This window comes from Oryx dammah, unplaced genomic scaffold (assembly GCF_014754425.2).
Source record: "Oryx dammah isolate SB20612 unplaced genomic scaffold, SCBI_Odam_1.1 HiC_scaffold_3, whole genome shotgun sequence".
Lineage (NCBI taxonomy): Eukaryota > Metazoa > Chordata > Mammalia > Artiodactyla > Bovidae > Oryx > Oryx dammah.
In genome coordinates this window covers 68,323,640-68,346,143 of record NW_024070187.1, presented here as the reverse complement: position 1 = coordinate 68,346,143, position 22,504 = coordinate 68,323,640, and the positions used below count along the sequence as shown (strand labels likewise).

The 22,504-nt window shown below is 35.9% G+C and overlaps 1 protein-coding gene across 17 annotated transcripts in view; it reads right to left on the bottom strand.

The window, feature by feature from the left end:
* The window catches only part of FIP1L1 (factor interacting with PAPOLA and CPSF1), a 69,420-nt gene that overhangs the window by 37,093 nt on the left and 9,823 nt on the right, over positions 1-22,504 (bottom strand). For 5 of the 17 annotated variants that reach the window (XM_040238206.1, XM_040238210.1, XM_040238202.1 and 2 more), the window contains 5 exons: positions 21,368-21,432; positions 20,735-20,842; positions 20,170-20,300; positions 19,810-19,878; positions 12,649-12,758 (listed from right to left, as the gene is read on the bottom strand). In XM_040238206.1, the coding sequence (XP_040094140.1) occupies positions 12,649-12,758; positions 19,810-19,878; positions 20,170-20,300; positions 20,735-20,842; positions 21,368-21,432 (483 nt within the window). Of the gene's footprint in view, positions 1-12,648; positions 12,759-19,809; positions 19,879-20,169; positions 20,301-20,734; positions 20,846-21,367; positions 21,433-22,504 lie in introns of all 17 variants that reach the window. The other 12 variants (XM_040238209.1, XM_040238212.1, XM_040238217.1 and 9 more) reach the window with 3 other exon arrangements.

The window sequence follows — 22,504 nt, the reverse complement described above, 5'->3', positions numbered from 1 at the left end:
ATGCAATCTCAAAAATGACAGAATGATCTCTGTTCGTTTCCAAGGCAAACCATTCAACATCACAGTAATCCAAGTCTATGCCCCAACCAGTAACGCTGAAGAAGCTGAAGTTGAACGGTTCTATGAAGATCTACAAGACCTTCTAGAACTAACACCCGCAAAAGATGTCCTTTTCATTATAGGGGACTGGAATGCAAAAGTAGGAAGTCAAGACACACCCAGAGTAACAGGCGAATTTGGCCTTGGAATGCGGAATGAAGCAGGGCAAAGACTAATAGAGTTTTGCCAAGAGAACGCATTGGTCATCATAAATACCCTCTTCCAACAACCCAAGAGAAGACTCTATTCATGGACGTCACTAGATGGTCAACACCAAAATCAGATTGATTATATTCTTTGTAGCCAAAGATGGAGAAGCTCTATACACTCAGCAAAAACAAGATCAAGAGCTGACTGTGACTCAGACAATGAACTCCTTATTGTCAAATTCAGACTTAAAGTGAAGAAAGTAGGGAATATCACTAGACCATTCAGGTATGACCTAAATCAAATCCCTTATGACTATACAGTGGAAGTGAGAAATAGATTTAAGGGACTAGATCTGATAGACAGAGTGCCTGATGAACTATGGATGGAGGTTCACGACACTGTACAAGAGACAGGAATCAAGACCATCCCCGTGGAAAAGAAATGCAAAAAAGTAAAATGGCTGTCTGAGGAGGCCTTACAAATAGCTGTGAAAAGAAGGGAAGCGAAAAGCAAAGGAGAAAAGGAAAGATATAAGCATCTGAATGCAGAGTTCCAAAGAAGAGCAAGGAGAGATGAGATAAAGCTTTCCTCAGCGATCAATGCAAAGAAATAGAGGAAAACAATAGAATGGGAAAGACGAGATCTCTTCAAGAAAATTAGAGATAACAAGGGAACATTTCATGCAAAGATGAGTTCGATAAAGGACAGAAATGGTATGAACTCAACAGAAGCAGAAGATATTAAGAAGAGCTGGCAAGAATACACAGAAGAACTGTACAAAAAAGATCTTCACAACCAAGATAATCATGATGGTGTGATCACTCACACTCACCTAGAGCCAGACATCCTGGAATGTGAAGTCAAGTGAGCCTTAGGAAGCATCATTATGAACAAACCTAGTGGAGCTGATGGAATTCCAGTTGAACTATTTCAAATCCTGAAAGATGATGCTGTGAAAGTGCTGCACTCAATATGCCAGCAAATTTGGAAAACTCAGCAGTGGCCACAGGACTGGAAAAGGTCAGTTTTCATTCCAATCCCAAAGAAAGGAAATGCCAAAGAATGCTCAAAGTACCGCACAATTGTACTCATCTCACATGCTACTAAAGTAATGCTCAAAATTCTCCAAGCCAGGCTTCAGCAACACATGAACCTTGAACTTCCAGATGTTCAAGCTGGTTTTAGAAAAGGCAGAGGAACCAGAGATAAAATTGCCAACATCTGCTGGATCATGGAAAAGGCAAGAAAGTTCCAGAAAAACATCTCTTTCTGCTTTGACTATGCCAAAGCCTTTGACTGTGTAGATCACAATCAACTGTGGAAAATTCTGAAAGAGATGGGAATACCAGACCACCTGACCTGCCTCTTGAGAAGCCTGAATGCAGGTCAGGAAGCAAGAGTTAGAACTGGACATGGAACAACAGACTGGTTCCAAATAGGAAAAGGAGTACGTCAAGGCTGTAAACTGTCACCCTGGTTATTTAACTTACATGCAGAGTACATCATGAAAAACGCTGGGCTGGAGGAAGGACAAGCTGGAATCAAGATTGTGGGGAGAAATATCAATAACCTCAGATATGCAGATGACACCACCCTTATGGCAGAAAGTGAAGAACTGAAGAGCCTCTTGATGAAAGTGAAAGAGGAGAGTGAAAAGTTGGCTTAAAGCTTAACATTCAGAAAACTAGGATCATGGTACCTGCTCCCATCACTTGACGGCAAATAGATGGGGAAAAAACTTAGAATTTGCAACTAATAAAATTAAAAGGAGCACAGTTTAAAATTTAAAATGAAAACAAAATACAGAAATAAACTGAACACTGGGATAAGATTATAGCAATCATCTATAACGCCAATTCTAATTTTCTGTGTTCATTAAACAACTTCATTCTCCTCACTAACTGGCTTTACAAGAGTAACAAATCTGAATGAACAAAACAAACTAGACTCTATACTAGACTGTATTATTCTTTACAGTGAGGTTCAAGAGTTAATAAAAAGCAAAAACACAGTACTATATAAATTAAGAGTAACATGGTGAGAAAAGTCTGTGTCTCCAAATACAGTAATTTATGAAATGGATTTCAACCATTGTACAACTGTTCTCATACAGACCTAAGGAATGCTTCAAAAATAACTCCCCATTTCTCAGTTACATTCATTGTAAGGGCTGGAATCTCATTTTCTATCTTCTGCTCTAAGAAAGTGTGTGCAGCTTTCAGCTACAGTTTTTACTTTTAATTTTCAAAAGCACAAAATACTCACTGAAAATACAGTGTCAAAATTCCTAATAACTACCCCCTGACATTAACCACAAAATCAGAATAGGAGTTTTCTAAGTTACCGAAACCATTTTTTTTTGTGGGGGGGAGAAGGCAAAGTGTGGGGAGAGTTATACAATCTAAGTACTGAGATGTATCACTTTCAGATTAAAGAACTAAAGTACTGAGATGTATCACTTTCAGATTAAAGAACTAATATCTTCCTTATAAAATGGCCAATTTATTTCAAGAAATAAACTGACATCAAAAGAAAAACTAAGTTAAAAATTATAAGTCAAATGATTTATATAAAAGAAACTTCAGATGCTAAAACAGTAGCAGTAAAAGCAACAAATATAAAGTTTAAAGTTACATTAAAATACATGATTTTAAGTATCCCTGTGGCTTTGCTTATGAAAGTCAACTTTCCTGACCTGCAGCATTTGAATGTGAAAAAAACAGGGATTCTTGCCCTGGCTCTGCCTCTTACTTAGTCATGAATCTGGGCAAATTCCCTAATTTCTCAAATCTCCTCTTCCATGTAAACCAGGGACTAGCCAGAAAATAAATAATTCAGGATTAGAAGGGCTTTTTCAGATAAAATAGTCCAGCCCCATCATTTTACAGTCATGGAAACAGAGGCCTAGACATTTAAGGAAACTATCCTAAATTAACATAAGTGCAAACCCAAATATAATATCCAAATCCAATGTCCATGTCATGAAACTGCTCTAAGTTTAAGAAAGTAGTCATTCTCTTTCTACCAATATGGCTATTGATTCATTATCAATAGTAGAATGATGAACACAACGCTCTACTGTCTGGCCCTTTGGGGATCAGTAAATAGGCCCTCCATGTTGCTGGCCAGGTTAAATATAAATCCAAGTGTTTCTCTATATACTATAATAACAAAGTTAATTATTATTTAGAAATTATATTATTAACACTGCTATTAAATTTTGAGTTCCAGAGAAATATTAGAAGTGAAGACTCAAACACCACTCCACATCTGTCACATCTAACTTTTCTTCATTCAAAACAACTCTTGAAATTTTTTATTGTTTCTTCAAGGAGAACTGCTGCTTTAAAAACTAAGATCCCTGGTTCCCATGGTTAAGAATCTACCTGCCAATGCAGGGGACACAGGCTCGATCCCTGGTCCAGGAAGATTCCACATGCCCTGGGGCAACTAACCACATGAGCCACAACTACTGAAGCCTGCTTGCTTTAGAGCCCATACTCCACAAGAGAAGCCAACACAATGAGAAGCTCGCGCACCACAACTAGAGACTAACCCCTGCTGCCCACAACTAGAGATAAGCTTCGCACAGTAACAAGGATCCAGAGCAGACAAAAATAAAAAATAGATTAATGAATTTAAAAACTAAGATCAACATTATATGACACATCTGCAAAAATATCAATGAGGATACCTTTAAAGTAACAGTCATATATGCAAGCTGTCATTCTATAACCTATCAAAATAATATATGCAACTGGAGACTATTTTAAGGCTATAAATAATATATTTTGGTCTGCATCAATTATCATTTGGATATTTACTGAAAAGTCAGAATATTTTTGACTTTCAGATGAATACCCTTTTGAGAATGAGTAAGTTTATTTTCTCTTAAGAAATTTTATCAAAGCAAGTTGACAAGAAAATTCTTACTTTTCACAGGGAGTATATAATGGAGACCTCCAAAGAAAAGAAATTGAAGAAATAAAATTTAGACATGTTTCCTCCTTCTACTTTTCTTTTAGGTGCCATGACCAAAACATCTGATCATAATTTATATATTTAAGTCTGTAAGTGAAAGTAATTAAAAGCACACTAATAGAGCATCAAGTTGTCCAGGAAAAAAACTTTAAATTATTTAACAATAAAGACACACAAAATACACCCCCATGTACTATCACCTTGTTTAAAACTTCAAATGATAAATTAGGAAGGTTCTTAGTTTGTATTACTAGTCAAGCAAAGTATAATTTCTTAGACTGATGAGTGCTGGCAATGTACTTTCATACCCTAACATACTTGCTTCTCATTACATCCCTTAGTCTAGAAATTCTTACTCCCGTTTTACAAACTCAAGAGTTTACAATATCCATCCAAGGTTGTATGCTTTGTAAATTTAAGATTTTGAACACAAACCAAAATTCTATGGAGAATGGATATGAGAAATAAGCAAAGAAATAATAGGGAGATAATATTTCCAAAGACACCTGGTAGACCCACTTAAAAGAAAGGCGGGTTTATGCACTGTTGTTGGAAATAAAGATCGAAAAGATTCAGTGGTGTCCAATTTTATAAAGGTCCTAAAGACTGAAAAGGTCAATTTTCATTCCAATCCAAAGAGGGGCAATGCCAAAGAGTGTTTTGCACTCATTTCATATGCTAGCAAGGTAATGTGCAAAATCCTTCAAGTTAGGCTTCAGCAGTACAAGAAGAGAGAACTTCCAGTAGTACAAGCTGTGTTTAGAAAAGACAGAGGTACCACAGGCCAAATTGCCAACATCTGGTGGATCATAGGGAGAGCAAGGCAATTCCAAAAAAACATCTACTTCTGCTTCACTGACTACACTACAGCCACTGACTGTGTGGATCACAACAAACTGTGGAAAATTCTGAGAGACGGGAATTCCAGACCACCTTACCTGTCCCCTGAGGAAGCTCTATGCAGGACAAGAAGCAACAGTTAGAACTGGGCACAGAAGAATGGACTAGTTCAAAATTCGGAAATGAGTACATCAAAGCTGTTTATTGTCATCCTGCTCCATGCAGAGCACATCATGCAAAATGCTGGGCTGGATGAATGACAACCTGGAATCAAGACTGTCCAGAGAAATATCAACAACCTCAGCCATGCAGATGATACCATCCTAATGGCAGAAAGTGAAGAGGAACCAAAGAGCCTCTGGATGAGGGTAAAACAGTGAAAGCTGGCTTAAAACTCAGCATTCAAAAAACTAAGACCATGGCATCTGGTGTCATCACTTCATGGCAAATATTAAGCGGAAAAAGTGCAAAGAGTGACAGATTTTATTTTCCTGGGCTCCAGAATCATTGCAGATGGTGACTGCAGCCATGAAATTAAAAGACACTTGCTCCTTGGAAGGAAAGCTATGACAAACCTAGAAAGTGTATTAAAAAGCAGTGACATCACTTTGCAAACATAGGTCTATATAGCTAAAGCTATGGATTTTCCAGTAGTCATGTACAGATGTGAGAGTTCGACTATAAAGAAAGCTGAGTGCTGAAGAACTGATACTTTCAAATTGTGGTGCAGGGAAGACTCTTTTGAGAGTTCCTTGGACTGCAAGGAGACCAAACCAGTCAATCCTAAAGGAAATCAGTCCTGAGTATTCATTGGAAGGGCTGATGCTGAAGCTCCAATACTCTGATGCCACCTGATGCAAAGAGCTAACTCATTGGGAAAGATTCTGATGCTGGGAAAGATTGAAGGCAGGAGGAGAAGGGGATGACAGAGGATGAGATGGTTGGATGGCATCACTGACTCGATACACATGAATTTGAGCAAAGTCCAGGAGACAGTGAAGGACAGGAAAGTCTGGTGTGCTGCAGTCCATGGGGTTGCAAAGTGCCAGCCACAACTTAGTGACTGAACAACAACAAAGACTGACTCAGAGGGCTAAATTTTATTTCAGATAGTGAAAAGCACCCAGGGTTTTTTGAAAAATAATTATAGTTGTTCAAAGTAAAATTCTAAAGAAAGCTAATTTTATCTTGTGTGTTTAACTACTTCATTCCTGCCAACCCTTTAAAAAATAAGATACTCTTTTAAAGCAACAGGAAAAATATATATTTATAATTACACATCTGCTTATTTATATAATAAAAAACAGGAAGAAAAAAACTATATGAAATGAAACTATTTATTGACAGAAATGGAAAAAGCTGTGAAAAGAGTAACTAATTTAAGTATACTTTTAGATAGCCTTGCCTGTGGAACTATGTTAAATGTTCTGAACATGTAGAAAAAAATTAGTAAGTGTGGAGAAGAAATGCTAATATTGAATAGCAACAAACAATGGATCAAATTATCTTTTAAATGATTAATAAGAAGATGCAATACGAAATAAGGAAAGAGGAGTAGGATCTGTGGTTTCAAACTGGAAGTAAATGAAACATGACTTTGTGACTAAAATTTTATAAAAATAATGTACATATGGCAATTTCATATCAAAAATGCTTAATTTTTCCTAGCTGAGTGCTGAAAAGGACTAGAAAGACTATAACACCTCAATAGCAATGAGATAATTAGTGCCAAGATTGTGGTTTCTAACTACCGTTTCCAACTAAAAAGCATCAGGATCCCTTCAAAATTTGGTTGCTTCTATGGAAGGGGCAGGGAAAGTACAAGACAAGACTAAAACATCTAGGAGTACCAGAAAATATCAGTTCAGTTCAGTGGCTCAGTCGTGTCTGACTCTCTGCGACCCCATGAACTGCAGCACGCCAGGCCTCCCTGTCCATCACCAACTCCCGGAGTTCACTCAGACTCGCATCCATCGAGTCAGTGATGCCATCCAGCCATCTTATCCTCTGTCATCCCCTTCTCCTCCTGCCCCCAATCCCTCCCAGCATCAGAGTCTTTTCCAATCAGTCAACCCTATACATGAGGTGGCCAAAGTACTGGAGTTTCAGCTTTAGTTCTTTGGTGTTCCTTCCAAAGAACACCCAGGACCGATCTCCTTTAGAATGGACTGGTTGGATCTCCTTGCAGTCCAAGGGACTTTCAAGAGTCTTCTCCAACGCCACAGTTCAAAAGCATCAATTCTTCGGCACTCAGCTTAGAAAATATAGAAATCATCAAAAAAAGAGATGGTGGGGACATGTCAAAAGGTCATAGGAGCCGGTTTAAAGAAGCTCCCACAGACTAAAGTTGGAATAATTTGAGAATCAGTATGAATTACAGTGTGTGTGGTATCCACACAAACTAATAAGCCATATTAATGTCACACATACTCTCTCAAGCATATAAAATAAAAATTGCATCTAATAATAAATAAGTGAGGGAGGTGGGAAAACTCATTTTTAAAGTAGAATGCCAAGTAAAATGTAAGAAGAATAACAGATGATAACTATTTTTAAGTAATAACTGATTAAATAAAAATCATAACTGAACACCAAAATTCTTGGAAAAGTTCAAAGACAGAATATTGATGCAGTCTCCTCACAGGTTACTTATTTATACAGTAACTTTGTAGAAACCCAAAGGACACCACCACAACTAAGTAATTAAGTTATCACCACTAATAATAAGACAAATTGACATAAGCACCTATAGAGTAACTCAATGAGAAGAACACAGCATTCATTACCTAGGTAGAAGTCCTGTCCAAAAAGCAAAACCTAAACCTAATAATACAGAAATATCAGACAAAACCAGGTTGAAGGATGATTTACAAAATAACCAGATAGAACTCTTCCAAGAGTTAACATCAACAAACCCAAAGAATGTTCATACTGTCCTAGATGAAAGAAGAATAGAGACGAAAGAATTAACTGTAATGAGTAATATTAGACTGAACCCTAAATCCAGGAGGAAAGAAAAGAATTATCAGATATTATTGAAATACAATAATCAGCAAAATTTATTGGTTATATACTAAAGTACTGATTCATTATTAGATGTTCTGGCTTTGATAACTGTTCTCTGTAATTATGGAACACAATGTCCTTGTTCTTAGGAATAGACATTGAAGTAGTCAAGGAAAAGGGGCACAATGTCTATAATTAGCATTCAAATGGTTCAGGAAAAGATATTTCTGAGAAATTATAAAGCAAACATGGCAAAAAGTTAATAATTAGTGAATCTGAGTGAACTGTGTATAATACTTTTCCTGCAACTCTTCATAAGTCTAAATTTTTGTCAATACTAAAAAATGAAAACAATAAATGAGGGGGCACAACAGGGGCTTCTAGTAGTAATGGTAATATTCTGTTTCCTGTTCTATATGAAAACTTTTAAAAACTAAGCAAAACATTCTGGTATGTTCAATATTAACATTTTATTTAATTATGTCAATTTGCTGGGCAGTACAGAAAGTCAGAAATTCAACATTTCTACTGATAAAGTACAAAGAACCATTAAAAAATAATTTCTATGCAAACATTCTATCAGTCACCTATATGTTAATAAAATAATCTAAGATTTTAAAAAAAGAAATAGTGACTACATCAGCAGTACACCTCATTACTGCTAAATACTTGCTATGCAGTCTCTATTATGACTTAAAAGACATTCACTGTCTTCTCCCTAAAGTCAATAGAAGCTTACTTTCAGAAACATCTAATTTCCATAAGTACAGAAAATAGAACAGATACACTTTGTACATATATAAGAATAAGAAATATTTATTTAGAGGAATACTTCACAGTGAGTTATCTGAAAAGTATCCTTTTGATCAAGTGGAGATGAATCCTAAAAACAGATTTTTCTAATGAGCAATGAATACTGTTCTCTGTATCGAAAAGTGACAGTACTGACATGTTGGGTTTGTTTCTACAAGCTGTGGTGGTAGTTACCCACTCTTTTCAGTACTAGTGATGAGTCAGCTAATTCTTCCAATCATTTTTTTTACATCCTTTGCACTGGGTCAGATCCACCAGTGTCCCTTTATCACTCCTTGGATCCATGACTCATCATTACGATCATGCTCGTAAGTACACTCTCACCTTCCCTGCCCTCTCTATATCCCTTCGTCATACATGTCTGGTAAAACTTCAACTCCTGCTAAACCCAACTCGGGCCACTCTTCATGAACACACGAACACCTGACAAGGGCAAGAGGGACACACCCGAACAAGCTGACTGGTCTCACTCCAACTCACTGCCATCAACCTCAAGAAAAGTTTGGAATGTAGTCTCTCTTCCTGTGTCACCGATTTTTCATTCTTCCAACTTATTCCCATCAGCATATAAAAGTGCTGTGGTTTCTCCCATCTAGGGGGAAAAAAAGCCCTCACTTGACCCCGTATTTCCCCCCAGGTAACTGCCTAGCAATCCTACTTCTTTTCCCTAGTTTATTCATACATCCTCTAAATAACTATTTCATATCATCCCTCTCCTCTCAAATATTCTACTCCCTTCCATTATTCTCACTTTTACCAGATAAGTCTGTATCCTATGCTGCTGGGAAAAACTGAAGCAATCAGAAAGAGAACTTTCAGTTGTTCCCATCACCATTAACTATCCACACCACTCCCCCTTCACCCCACCCCCCACACCTTCACTGAATCCTGGCCTTTCTCCTATTGCTGTTTAGTTTGTAGGTTGTGTCTGACTCTTTTGTGACCCCATGGACTGTAGCTCACCTGGTTCCCCTGCCCATGGGATTTAATAGGCAAGAATACTGGAGTGGGCTGCTGTTTCCTACTCCAGGGGATCTTCCCAACCCAGGGATAAAACTTGTGTCTCCTGCATTGGCAGAAGGATTCTTTACCACTGAGCTGCCAGGAAAGCTCTCCTTTCGCCTATTACAATGAGTAAAATGGTCTCTGCTTCTCCCTAAGGTTAAATCCTTCACTTGCACACTACATCCACAAGCTCTGACCTTAAGGACATTGCTTTAATAACGGTACTTTCTCTTTTCTTACATCATTAATTTTCCCTTCTAGTAACTCATTCTCATAACTATAAAAACATGTTGTAATTCCATTTTGGCAAAAGCAAACAAACAAAAATCTCCTCCCAACCCCACATTTCCTCTAGATACTGTCAAAATTATCCCACATTTCCCTCCAGATACACTCAAAAGGAAAACAAAAAACCTCAAAAAAAAAATGTTCATTCTAATCCCTCGTCCTAGTTGTCTCATTGTAATTCCTTCCCTCCTGTTGTCTCCTGAATCTATTCCAAAAATTCTTTCTAAAATCTTCATTTTACAACTTTAAAATGATTCTGGTCAGAATCACCACAATCTTTGCATTCTAAAATCTCAAAGTCAGCCCCAGTCCCGTTATTCCTGGTCATTCAGTATTATTTGACATTCCTCCGACATTGAAATACATCCTTTTTAAGATGTACACTGGGTTTTCTTCTTATTTCATTAGTCATTCATCTTTACTAGTCTCCTCTTACTGGTCCATCCTTATTTTTCTGACCTGCATGGAACTGCCTCAAGGCTCTGTCCACTTATTACTTCTCTATTAATACTTGACTCTTTCACAGTCTAATTCAGTTTCACAGACTCAAACAAATACTATTTAAACACTGATCATTCCCAAATTTGTACTTCTATTCCATACCTTTCCCCTCCAGATACATTTATACATTTCCCATGAAAATTTTCTACTCATATGTCTAGAAGACATCTCAATTTTATCATGTCCTAAACTGAACTTCTGAAATTCTCCCTCCAAAAGTAATTTCTCCTATAGTCTTTTCTGCCTCAGATATAAATGATCTTTTTATGTTTGAAATGTATCCAGTATCTGACTAGGTCTCACCATCTGCACCACTACCACCTTGGTCCAATTTACCATTATCTTTGCTAGATAACTGCTGCAGCCTCCTAACTGGTCTCCCAATTACTGCCCTTAATCACTCTGTAATCTTGGCTTAATAAAGCAATTAAATTGAGACTTTAAAAATCAAAATCAGATTACTTCATTCCCCTGCTTAAAATCTAATGGAGAGTCCCCATATATTTCATGTATAGGAAAAGTCAAAACCCTTATAATGGCACAATGTCCTACATAATTTGACCTGAATTTTTAAAGCAGGGTGGGGTGGTAGTGCTTCAGTTAGAAGTGGGCAAAATACAGAAAAACTGCTATTGACTTTTAAAAGTTCAATTAGTTTAATCATGGTAATGACATCTAAAAATAATTATTATGTACACACTGCTATTCTAAACACCTTTAATAAATTAATCCATTTAATATACATTGAGGGTATTACTGTAATATTATTACTGCATTTTACAGACTAAGAAATGAAAAAACAAGAAGATGGGGGGGATGTACCCAAGAACACACAGCTTGTAAGTAATACAACCAGAAACTGAACCAAAAGTCTGGCCCTGGAGTCCAAGCTCTTACACCATTCTAGAGTGTAGACCCCCACAAACTCAAAGAATGAAAGTTGGTCTCATGGAAAATATGAAAAAAAAAAACAAAATAATACTATATATTAAAAGAACTAATATTCCTCACTTATCATAACTTCTTATACAAACATTTTATGAGATCGTATCAAGTTTAAAAAACCTTATTCAGAAACATCCACAACTTTTAACTGTTAAGCTGAGAAAAGACAGTCAAAATCTGAGATGGCTTTATGACCTTTAATTTCTGCTGAAAGTTTTAAAATTTTATTTTAGAGCTAAACTACATGTTTTCTTCTTATAGTCATACAGTATGAAATATCATAATGACAAAACCAGTAAAGTATATGAAATAAGTAACACAAAAGGTAAATGATCTGGCTGAGAACTAGTCACAACTGAGTTATTGTCTTGTTTCAGGCTCATAGAAATAACTGATTTAAGTCATATTTATCTAACCCAAGATTAACCGGCTGACATTCAACTTCCCTAGTTTTGGCCTACCCTTTATTATTTTCCTGGTAACAGGCTAATCACGTGTTATGCTTAAGTTAAAAGGACATTTACCAAAATATTTGCCTCCAACAATTGGTACTCTATGGAACTTAAAGTTAGGTATTATCACAATAAATCAAGGAAAGAAAAAAAATGGCTTTAATTTTCAAAGATTCCTCAGGCTAAAATTTCTATGATGTTTTACTAAAATCAGTAAACATCTTTAGTTCTGTTGCTCTAGACTTAGGATGTTCAATAATTCTTTATGAAAGAACAATATACACAGAAAACAGCAAGACCACTGTTATCACCTTTCCCAAATATGAGATTATTGTCTCTTTGTATATACAAATATAACTATACACCATGGTTCATTCCTTGCTTACCTAGATTTTTTAGATGAAATAGCACTCAGAAGAGTTTTTCACAAAGAATTCGTTTTGTACTAAAAACCAAACAGAAGGTTCCAGTTTTTTGATGAATCATTCAGAGATTTCATACTTTATATAGCACTCAAGGTGAGGAAACCAATACCTTCAATAAACTAAATCATCACTGTCTTACTAACCTGCTTGGTGGAAGTCCAGTCTTGAACAAAGAAGGAGGAGAAGTAAACTCCGCTTTTGTAGATGGAAGCGCTGTTTCCTTCTCTGCATTTCCAGTTCTTCCCTGCTGTACCTTAAAAAAAAGGGTTATTAGCTTGTTTAATGAAACACGGAAAGATAATACAGTAAAGATGTTTACATAAATTCATAATGTTTTATTTCAAATGATATGAAGAATGTTTTGTTGCCAAATATATAATAAATTAAACCTATTTTAGAATAGCATTAAGTGGAAGGCACCAAACATGGGTCGTGGGATCAAAATGTTTCCAACTACTAAAAAGTTCAAATTAATGTCACTTCAAGTCCAATAAACTGTAACTCTTAAGGACTTTCATAAACTCCCTCAGATCACTCACTATAAATACATCCAAGATACTTGTTTAATACTCCATGTTTCAGAGTTCAAGAAAGCCCTTGAAGAATTCAGTACACCTAGAAGCTTGAAGTCAGTCATCTGCTTCCTTAATCTTTCCTCTTACTCTTTACATTTGGTTATAAACCAGTAGTCTACCTAACTCCATAATTTCTCCCATGTTTGCCCATCCTTTGTGCTCCTATCAGATCCTTGAGTATGGTCCAATCATACTCCTTTAGATTGGTGAAAATCTTTATGCTCTTTTGCTTTCATACTCATCTTCCTATCTTAAAATCATCATTAATTTACTAAACCTAAACAAAGTTCAAGCTGACCTGTACTTAAAAACATCTCTACTTTCTTAGGCCCTATTTAAATTCTACTACCCCTGTTCAGTCTAAATTCAGCATCACTCTCCTTCCCCATGAGGCAAAGGCCAAGAGAACTCAAGACACCTTGACTCTGCTATATTCAAACCACTGATTCAACTCCAGAAACCATCTATCTCTCAAATAAACATTATGTGGAACTCATTTTCAAATAAAATATTAATGCTAAATCCTAATTATATAAGAGATGATGAGGATCAGCACCTAGACAATGAAGACAGAAAGACAGAAATAGATTTGATAGACATGTGACAGGTAAAATTCAGAATGTAGTGACAGGGAAAATAAACATGATTTATTTGTCAAACATTTATTATTCTGGTACTATGTACCAGAAACTGGGACCACAGAGAGAAATACAGCAAAATCCCATACTGTGGGAAAATACAGACACACAAATCATCAGATCACTGTAACTGTTATGAAAAAAATACATGGGATAAAAAGATCCTATGAGAGCACAGACAAAGAAATGTGCTGCTCTTCCTGGGGATGTGAAGAATACTCAAAAATGACACTAAGGTCTCAAGTGCTCTCCTGAGCACCTAGCTTCTTACCATGTCTAACAAGCATCTCAAACTCATATGGACAAAACAAAGCTACTGACTTCCCTCTATCCGCCAATCTGATTCTCTCCAAGTCTTCTTCCTATGAGTAAACGGCATTATCATCTACCGAGTTGCTTAGTAAACACAAAAACAAAACCTTAGCAATTAGCCAATACATATGCACATCCAATATCAACTTTACCTTGACAATATATACCAAATTCAACCACTTATCACTATGTTCACTACTAAAATTCAGGTCAAAACCCATCACCACATCTCAACTGTTCTGCTACATTATCTGGACTCTTTCCTTTGATCTTACCTCTCTAAAACCCATCCTCTGTATAGTCAAAGCAATCTTTGGTATGGACCCTGCCTACCTCCCCAACTTATTTTGACAACAACCAATCACAATGGCCTTTTTTCTTGTTCTTTTTAACAGGTAAGTTCCTCCTTAATGTTGCTTCTGCACTAGATGGTCTTTTTGCTTTATAAGATCATCATGACAACCTCCCTGTAATCATTCAAGTATTGTTCAAATATTTCCTTGAAATGGCCAATCCCAGTCTCCATCATGTCATCTCTATCACGTTACTATTTTGTATTTTCTTCATAGAATTTCTCACTTGTATCATTATCTAAAGTCCTCTTATTTATGTTTACTGTCTGCCTGCTGCCACTATAACATAGGATCTTGGAAAACATCGATGTCATCCAGCTCAAGACTATATCCTAAGAGCCTAAACATATTGCCTGGTGTGCAGTTAGTGCTCAAATATACTTGCTATTTGACTGGCTTTAGGACTCAGCTTAAATGTCACCAAGGGAAGCCCGCTTGGAGTTTGTAACAACATAATTTTTGCCATGATTTTCTAGTTATCTTTCCCATTAAGCCAGATAATCTCTGAAACCACAAAATCTATGTCTATAAATGCTTATTTCCCCTTTCCACTCGAACCTAAGAAACTTCCTCGCACAGACAATGCTCAATTAAAAATTGGGAAGGAGAAAAAAAACACTGGGAAGGAGGAAGGGAGAAGGGTTGGAAAGAAGTAGGGGGTGGTGGAAAGAGAGTAAAAATTAGAATATTTATAATACGGGAAAAAGTGAGAGAAGGTAACAGGAAGACATGGTACATTTTTAAACATGTAAAAATTGCTGTTTCCTAACTTAGTTTTCTTTTCTTGTTAATTTCTTCATAACATACTCAAACAATTCTGAAAATCTTCACCATTTTAGCAACCCTCCTAATCAACTTGCAATAACATTATCACCTTATCTTCAAATGTTGCATTAGCATTAATAGACTCAAAACTTGTTTAGTCAAAACATAATGAGATTACTTTTTCCACATGATCTAATATTTTAAGAAAACACTATATAAAAAAAGAAATAACTCTAAGACATCACGACTGATTTTATTAAAAAATTGTCAGATTTTATGTATTCAAAGAAAAGTTGACTGAATTCTATAACCTTAAGAAGCTATTTACTTAAATTATCAAATTATGCCAAAACTTATTTTGTAAAATTTCCTTCAACTGCCCTTTATAGCATTATTTACAAGCTTAATATTACAAAAGAATATCTAAAAATAAATTGTGAAACACCCAAATAAAGGACTATGCAACTATTTATAAAGTGTTATTTATCAAAAAACTTTATTAACCTAGGAAAACAGCTTATGTTAAGATGAAAAAAGAAAAGTAGAAAACCACACAAATTATTACAATTTTGTTTTAACTCACAAGAACAAAAATATTGCAAAGACAACAAAAGTCAGGACTTTGAAAGCAGATGAAAAAAAAGTAACTGAGCAAACCAAAGAATCTGAATCCTAAGTCAGCAATGAGAAAGCAAAGACATACTGATTTTCACAGCAAGACCTGCAAAGATTCAGGAACTAACAACTCTAGCTCCCAAAACATTTCAACCAGTCAAGTATAAACATCAGCCCTCAGACAGGAGACTAATGTCTTCTCTGAAAACTCAGATTTCAAAAACAAAAACCTAAGAAAGCAAAAAGATAAAGACACTGGCCATCAGAGACTGAAAAATGCTTAACCGCAGTCAAGTGTACAGTCAGCAAGCTCTACCCGTATGCACAGACCTCTCAACCGTCTCTTCAGTGGCCCACATTCTCATGTGTTCACAATGGCCAGGGATCAACAAATACTTGAGAAGAGTCAAAGGCAAAAGCCAAAAACAACAAACTTAAAAGATCAACTTGGAGAAAATAGACTATGCACAAAAAGAAAGCCTAACAGTCAATCTACCATTAAGATATTTTGAGAGACAAAGGAAGAAAAAAACACTGCATCACTGCATGAATGAGTAAGAATAGGATGCTAGGGGCTTCCCTAGTGGTTCAGGGGTTGAGAATCCGCCTTGCAATGCAAGGGAAACCGGTTTGATCCCTGGTTTGATCCCTGGTCCGGGAAGATCCCACATGCCATTTATTAAACCCATGAGCCTAGAGCAGGTGCTCTGCAACAAAAGAAGCCACCGCACCACTAGCAGAGTAGGCCCTGCTCGCTGCAACTAAAGAAAGCCCACATGCAACAACAAAGATGTTTCAACCACAGGTGAAAAATAAAAATAAATCTTTTTTTTTTTAATTTTTTTAAAGAAAAGAAAGACTCGATACTACAGTTAAATACCGAAAAAAAACCTCTTCTTATATATTCAAAAACATAACAGTAGAAATAAAAAAGTGAATAGAAGCATTCTGAAGCCAAAGAAATCTCCAGATAATGGAAAACAAAGAGATAGGAAAAGAAAAAGGAATTCAGCATAAGGAGATCCAATTTTTGAGTAAGAGGTTCAAAAGGCACATGAAGACAAAGTAAAAAAAATAACAAGAAAATACCCCAGAAATGAAGGATTTATACTTCCAGATTAAGAAGGTACAAATAAATGCTTGGTACAATGGATAACAGACCAACACATCTTAAGAAATTCACAACGGTGACAGAGCTCACACATGCTTCCACAGAGCTGAGGGGTGGGGTGGGAGGGAGACCTATGCAGACGTGCACACGCAAACTTTAATATTTGAGAGAAGGCTGTGGCCAATTTTTCTTATACACATCACCCATTCTTACTAGTCACTTCTTTCTTGCCCTCACTCCTAGTTATGTAATTGTACAACTGTTTTCATACTCAATTGACTTTATACTGAAGTGTACAAAAAGCCTTTAAGAATGTTAAAACATTAATAAATCACTGGAGACACTATAATAAACACCTGGTGGTTCACTGTGCAGTGAAATGGCAACCCACTCCAGAGAATCCCAAAGAGTCTGACAGACTTAGTGACCAAACAAAACAACAACTCTACTTGTTAGTATGTTTAAAAATTCACTTAATCAAAAGTTTAAAAGTTATTTTAAAGAGGCTGACTGGCTGTCCCTCAGAAAACTAAGGATAAAAAAAAAAAATCTTTATATTAGATATAAAAATAACTTTAAAAACCTGTTCTTTTGTCCATTCCCCAGTATCAGTCTGAGTCCTTGATCATTTCGTATGTACAGTAAGCCAAAAGTTTCCTATCTGGACTCTGACTCACAGTTCCCCCCTTTATACTCTGTGGCCCACCCTGGTTACCAGTTCTTTTTTCTGAAAACCAGATTTGCTTATGCTATTCTATACCCAAGAACTTTCAAATGGCTTCCTACTACCTATCCATACGTCTGCAGGTTAGTTGCACATTAGTCTTTCACATCATTTCTACCATTCCCAGGCTTCTCCTCTATCTCTCATTGATTCTCAACTCTTCTTTCACACTATCTGGTTTTGTTCACATTGTTTTCTCTGCCTACAATCTTCTCCACTCTCCTCTCTCCTAGTAATGCAAACTTACTCATTTTTCATCACATCCCATTTGAATCCTTCTAGACTCTGCAATGTAGGATAACCCACTCTCGCCTCTGAACTCCTTACTGTATTTTGTCAATACACCAATATAACACTTTCACAATACAATATGGTTATCAGTTTGTATGTACACATCACCCAGATAGTGAGCTCCCTGAACACAAAGACTGTTTTACTGTAGCACAGGGCTGGGCACAATGAAGGCATTTGGATATGTCAATAAAGTTGGGCAAGTTTTTTTCCTTCTATCTCCTTCTCACCAATCCTAATAATTACAGTTCAAAATGGTAGAGAAGTGGACAAGAGCTTGGACTTTATTCAACTACACCATACACTGCCACCAAAACAGTATTACTTGTAAGTCACTGTCCTTATCAAGAACAGACAGTAATTCCTCCAACTCATCTTCCTGGTTTCTAGGCTTTCTAAAATTAAACTACACCCTACAAAGCCATGTCTTCTCTTCTCCAGAAAGAACTAACTCTCTGATTCTGTAAGGCTGATTTCTTAATTTGACTACACCTATCAAATTCAAGTCCTTATTCCTTCAGAAGTAAATAAATCAGAATGGAACAATCATCTCCTCTCACATGATCAAAAGAAACTTCAATATAATTTTTTGATAAACTGTATGTATAACTTATTCACTACGGCTACCTTCAATAAAAGACCAGACCCTAGCAGTTTCTTCTTATTCTTTGCTTTTAGAAGTTTACTGCAAGAAAACACAAAGTATACAAAAACTGGAAGTTTAAAAAGGCAGTTCTCATTTCTGTTGGAAGAAAATGAAAAGCACCATTGCCAACAAACTATCTCATCAAGATAACTTCTCTAACTATTCATTGCAATTGTAAAAGACAATATATTCAATGTCTAAATAAGTAGGTATCATCAAAAATAATTTGATGACCATTTAAAATAAGAGAGACATCAAACACTTTCAAAATAGTTACAGCAGAACAAGAACCAAATACTTACCCAAAGTAGGATGTAAATTAAAATTAAATTCTCTATACAGAACTGTGTCCAGCAGAGCGGCTACATCTGCGGATATAGCACATGCATTGCATAAGGCAGTATTTTGGAGGACAGGGCTATAAGCCCCAAAAGGGACACAGAAAAGTTCCTGCCCATAAAAATTCCCTGATTGTACAGCTCAAACTAAAAGTCACTCCCAGTCACTGACATCCCAGTGTCACTCAACACAAGAATCAAGAATTAAGACTTAAGGTAAAGGAAAAAGAGTTTATAATCAGGTTTTGAGAAAGTTTGTGGGATGCTGTGTATCACACAAGTATGAAAATATATTATTATTCTTTGGAATGATCATATGGAATAGAGAAGCAAAAAGTCAGACCTGATACCCAAGTGGTATCAACCTACAAGTTCCTCACTAACTTGCTCCTTTTAAATATTCATTTAAAAAAATCAATGACTTTATCCTAATTTTGTTGAGTCTTTCTTGGCGACTCTCAAAGAATACCTAAGATTCTTGAGATACCTTCAACTGTAAGAGACATCACATCAATGATTTTAGTGTCACACAGATAATACAGGGTATGCCATCTACCTTACCATTTTTTAACAGAAAATCAGGAAAAATAAGTCTCCAATTCTGATAAAAATTACAGCAGGATCTACAATGAGTGCTTAGCCTGTTGGCATGAACTTTTATATCCTACAAACAAACATACACTTGACTCAAAATAAAATCACAACATACAGCAAGAATAGTTTTACTTTGCATTTGTTAGTATAATAGGCTATAATTCACATGCTTGCAAAAGTGGAGATAAAACAACAATCAGCAAATTTGTAAGTCACCAGGAAGCTGAAGATTTGGAAAAAAGGTAGCTATTTCCATTTTAATCTTGTCCCTCGAGTAGTGGTATGGGAGCAGACTCAAGAACAAAAAATGAGAGCAACCAAGGATAATTTACTAAAATTCACCTTAAAAAGATTGAATCTGCCATCTTGGATCTCTGCACCTGGTGTAACTTCCATAGTACAGTCTTCGGCCTAAGTTAAATAACATATTCCCCATTAAGATACCACATAATTTTTAATTGACAGGCCACATAAAGACAAACCAGCTGTGGCTAGTCTGCAACATGAAACTAAAAACATCAGATAATCATTAATATGAAACTCTGAAAGGGAAGGAGGGGAAAAAAAACAAACACGGTAAAATGGAATTTTTAAACTATCATATAGCATTTAACCACCTTTATAGGGAAAAACTGATGTATTTAGGGAATAAAATTGGGACAGTAGAAAAGGCTGGGGTATTTTGGAATATTTACTAATTACCGTAATTTTATTTGTAGTAGAGGTAACTGGTATAACTTCAAGCCCCATTCGTATCCTCTTCTGTTTTTCACAGTAAGCCTTCCAGGTATCTTCATTAAACCCGTAATTAAAATAATCAGAAAGATCAGCACCTAAAGATAAAACACACTTTCAGTGTACAAATGATTTCAATTCTATTTTTATGTAGTACATAAAATATAATAAACTGTAAAAATATTGAGTTCTATTAAGTCTTATCACCTCCTCTAATTTTACCAATTCTCCCAATTAATACCATAAAGCAACAGAACTATACAAAGTTTTGACCAAAATGATTTCCTCTAGAATTGGCATTACAATAAAAACAATGAGTCTACTTTTATATAATGCTAGGTCACCTATAAGATTTAATAATATAAGTCATTATTACTTGTATGCTTAAGACAAAAATTACATTAAAAAAATAATATTCTATGCTGAAAAAAACTTTTCTAATGATTGTTCATACTGACGCCGAAAAAAACTTTGCTAATGACTATTTATACTAAAATTTTTTTCAAACTGATATAATCCACAATAATCTTACCAGGTTTACGCCATGGTTTATCTTCAAAAGAATCCAAATCTACCTCCAACAGTGGAACTCCATTAATGCTTCCAGGTGCATCAAGATCTACTCCTTTCACTTTCGTTCCTACTTTAGAAAATTACAAAACGGTAAAGGAACCATATTAGTGAGACATACCACAGACAAACAGAAAACAATGACACCCTTCTACTACTGCTAATGCTAGCACTAATTGTGGCAAAGATTTCACACTAAGTAGTAACGTTTCCACAAATAAAAAGTGAGGTCAAAGTTTATGGTGTAGTTATAAGATAAAACAGAGAGATTAAAGACTTGTTTATAATAAGGGATTCCTGTACCAAGAAACTTCCCTCTTTTAAATCATTATCTTCATACATTCTGTGAGCTAAGAAAGATTTCTACCTTTTAAAAAAGCTGTAGAACAAACAACAACAAAATCACACACGTGACAGGAACCCTATGTGACCCACAGCCTAAAGGATTTACTAACTAGCCATTTACAGGAAAGTGCCCACTATACATGGTCAAAACTATTCTTTTTAACTGAGTTGTAATAACTAACATCTATTCTTGACTTATTCAGATATATGCCCGATTTTCCTATTGATGCAACTACAAATATAAATTTACCGGTAGTTCCATAAACTCTTCCTCCTGTCTTGATGTTAAGATTTACAGGTGCTGTACCGTAACTCCTAAAAGCAAAATGATAAAAATTATCCTGAAATGATGAAATGAAAACAGCAAAATATTCAGTATGTACATATAAATTATATACCCACATATTAACTGGATAGATGACACTAAACTCAAACATTTTAGAAAATGTTTTAAATTTTAAAAGTCTATCGCTTGCTCAATAAAAGATAAAAACAAATTTTTTAAAAAGTATGATTAATTTTCCATCTTAAAAACCTACCTGTAAATAATTCAATATTCCACTGTTGCAAACTAACCAGAAATTTGGCTGGAAAGGAAAGAATAGTTTACATGCCTTGTTTTTACTTCCTCATCTCCTACTCATTCATCTGGACTTGCAAATCTCATTGTTTCTTGCCCGCCTAGTAATGTTCATCTTTTGTCTCCAACGTGTTAACTGTGACACCTAGGTTATTCTGCCTTAGAAAACTAAGGCTATATTCAATAAAATACTCAAATGTTTGTATAAAGCTCCACTGCTATAAATTTAAGAAATATAAGGTAGCTCAAATAAAACTGTTACTATCAAGGAGGAGCATCATTACCAACTTGAAAGGTTTCATCATCTCATTGACTAATTAATTCATCTAATAAATGCTTTTGCCCATGGCTTAGGGGTAAAAACCCGCCTGCAATGCAGGAGGGCAGCAGGAGCCATGGGTTCCACTCCTGGGTCAGGAAGATCCCCTGGAGAAAGAAATGGCAACCCACTCCAGTACTCTTGCTTGGGAAATCCCATGGACAGGGAAGCCTGACAGAGGAGTCGATGGGGTCGGAAGAGTCAGACACAACAATAAATGCTTGCGTACCAACAATGTATCACATATAGTTCTAAGCTAAGGAGAGAGAATGAGGAACTGGACAAATATGGTTCCTGTCTCTTAATACTTACACTTCAACAATCAAGTTCAGCACAGCAAAAGCACTCTGAGGTATCTATATAAGATATACAAAAGTCCCAGCTATTTGAAAGTCCAAGTACAAAAACCAAGGACTGTCTCCAATTGGTCCTCTTACAGAATTGCTAAAGGATAAATCAAAACAGTATTTATGGCTTACCATAGTTCA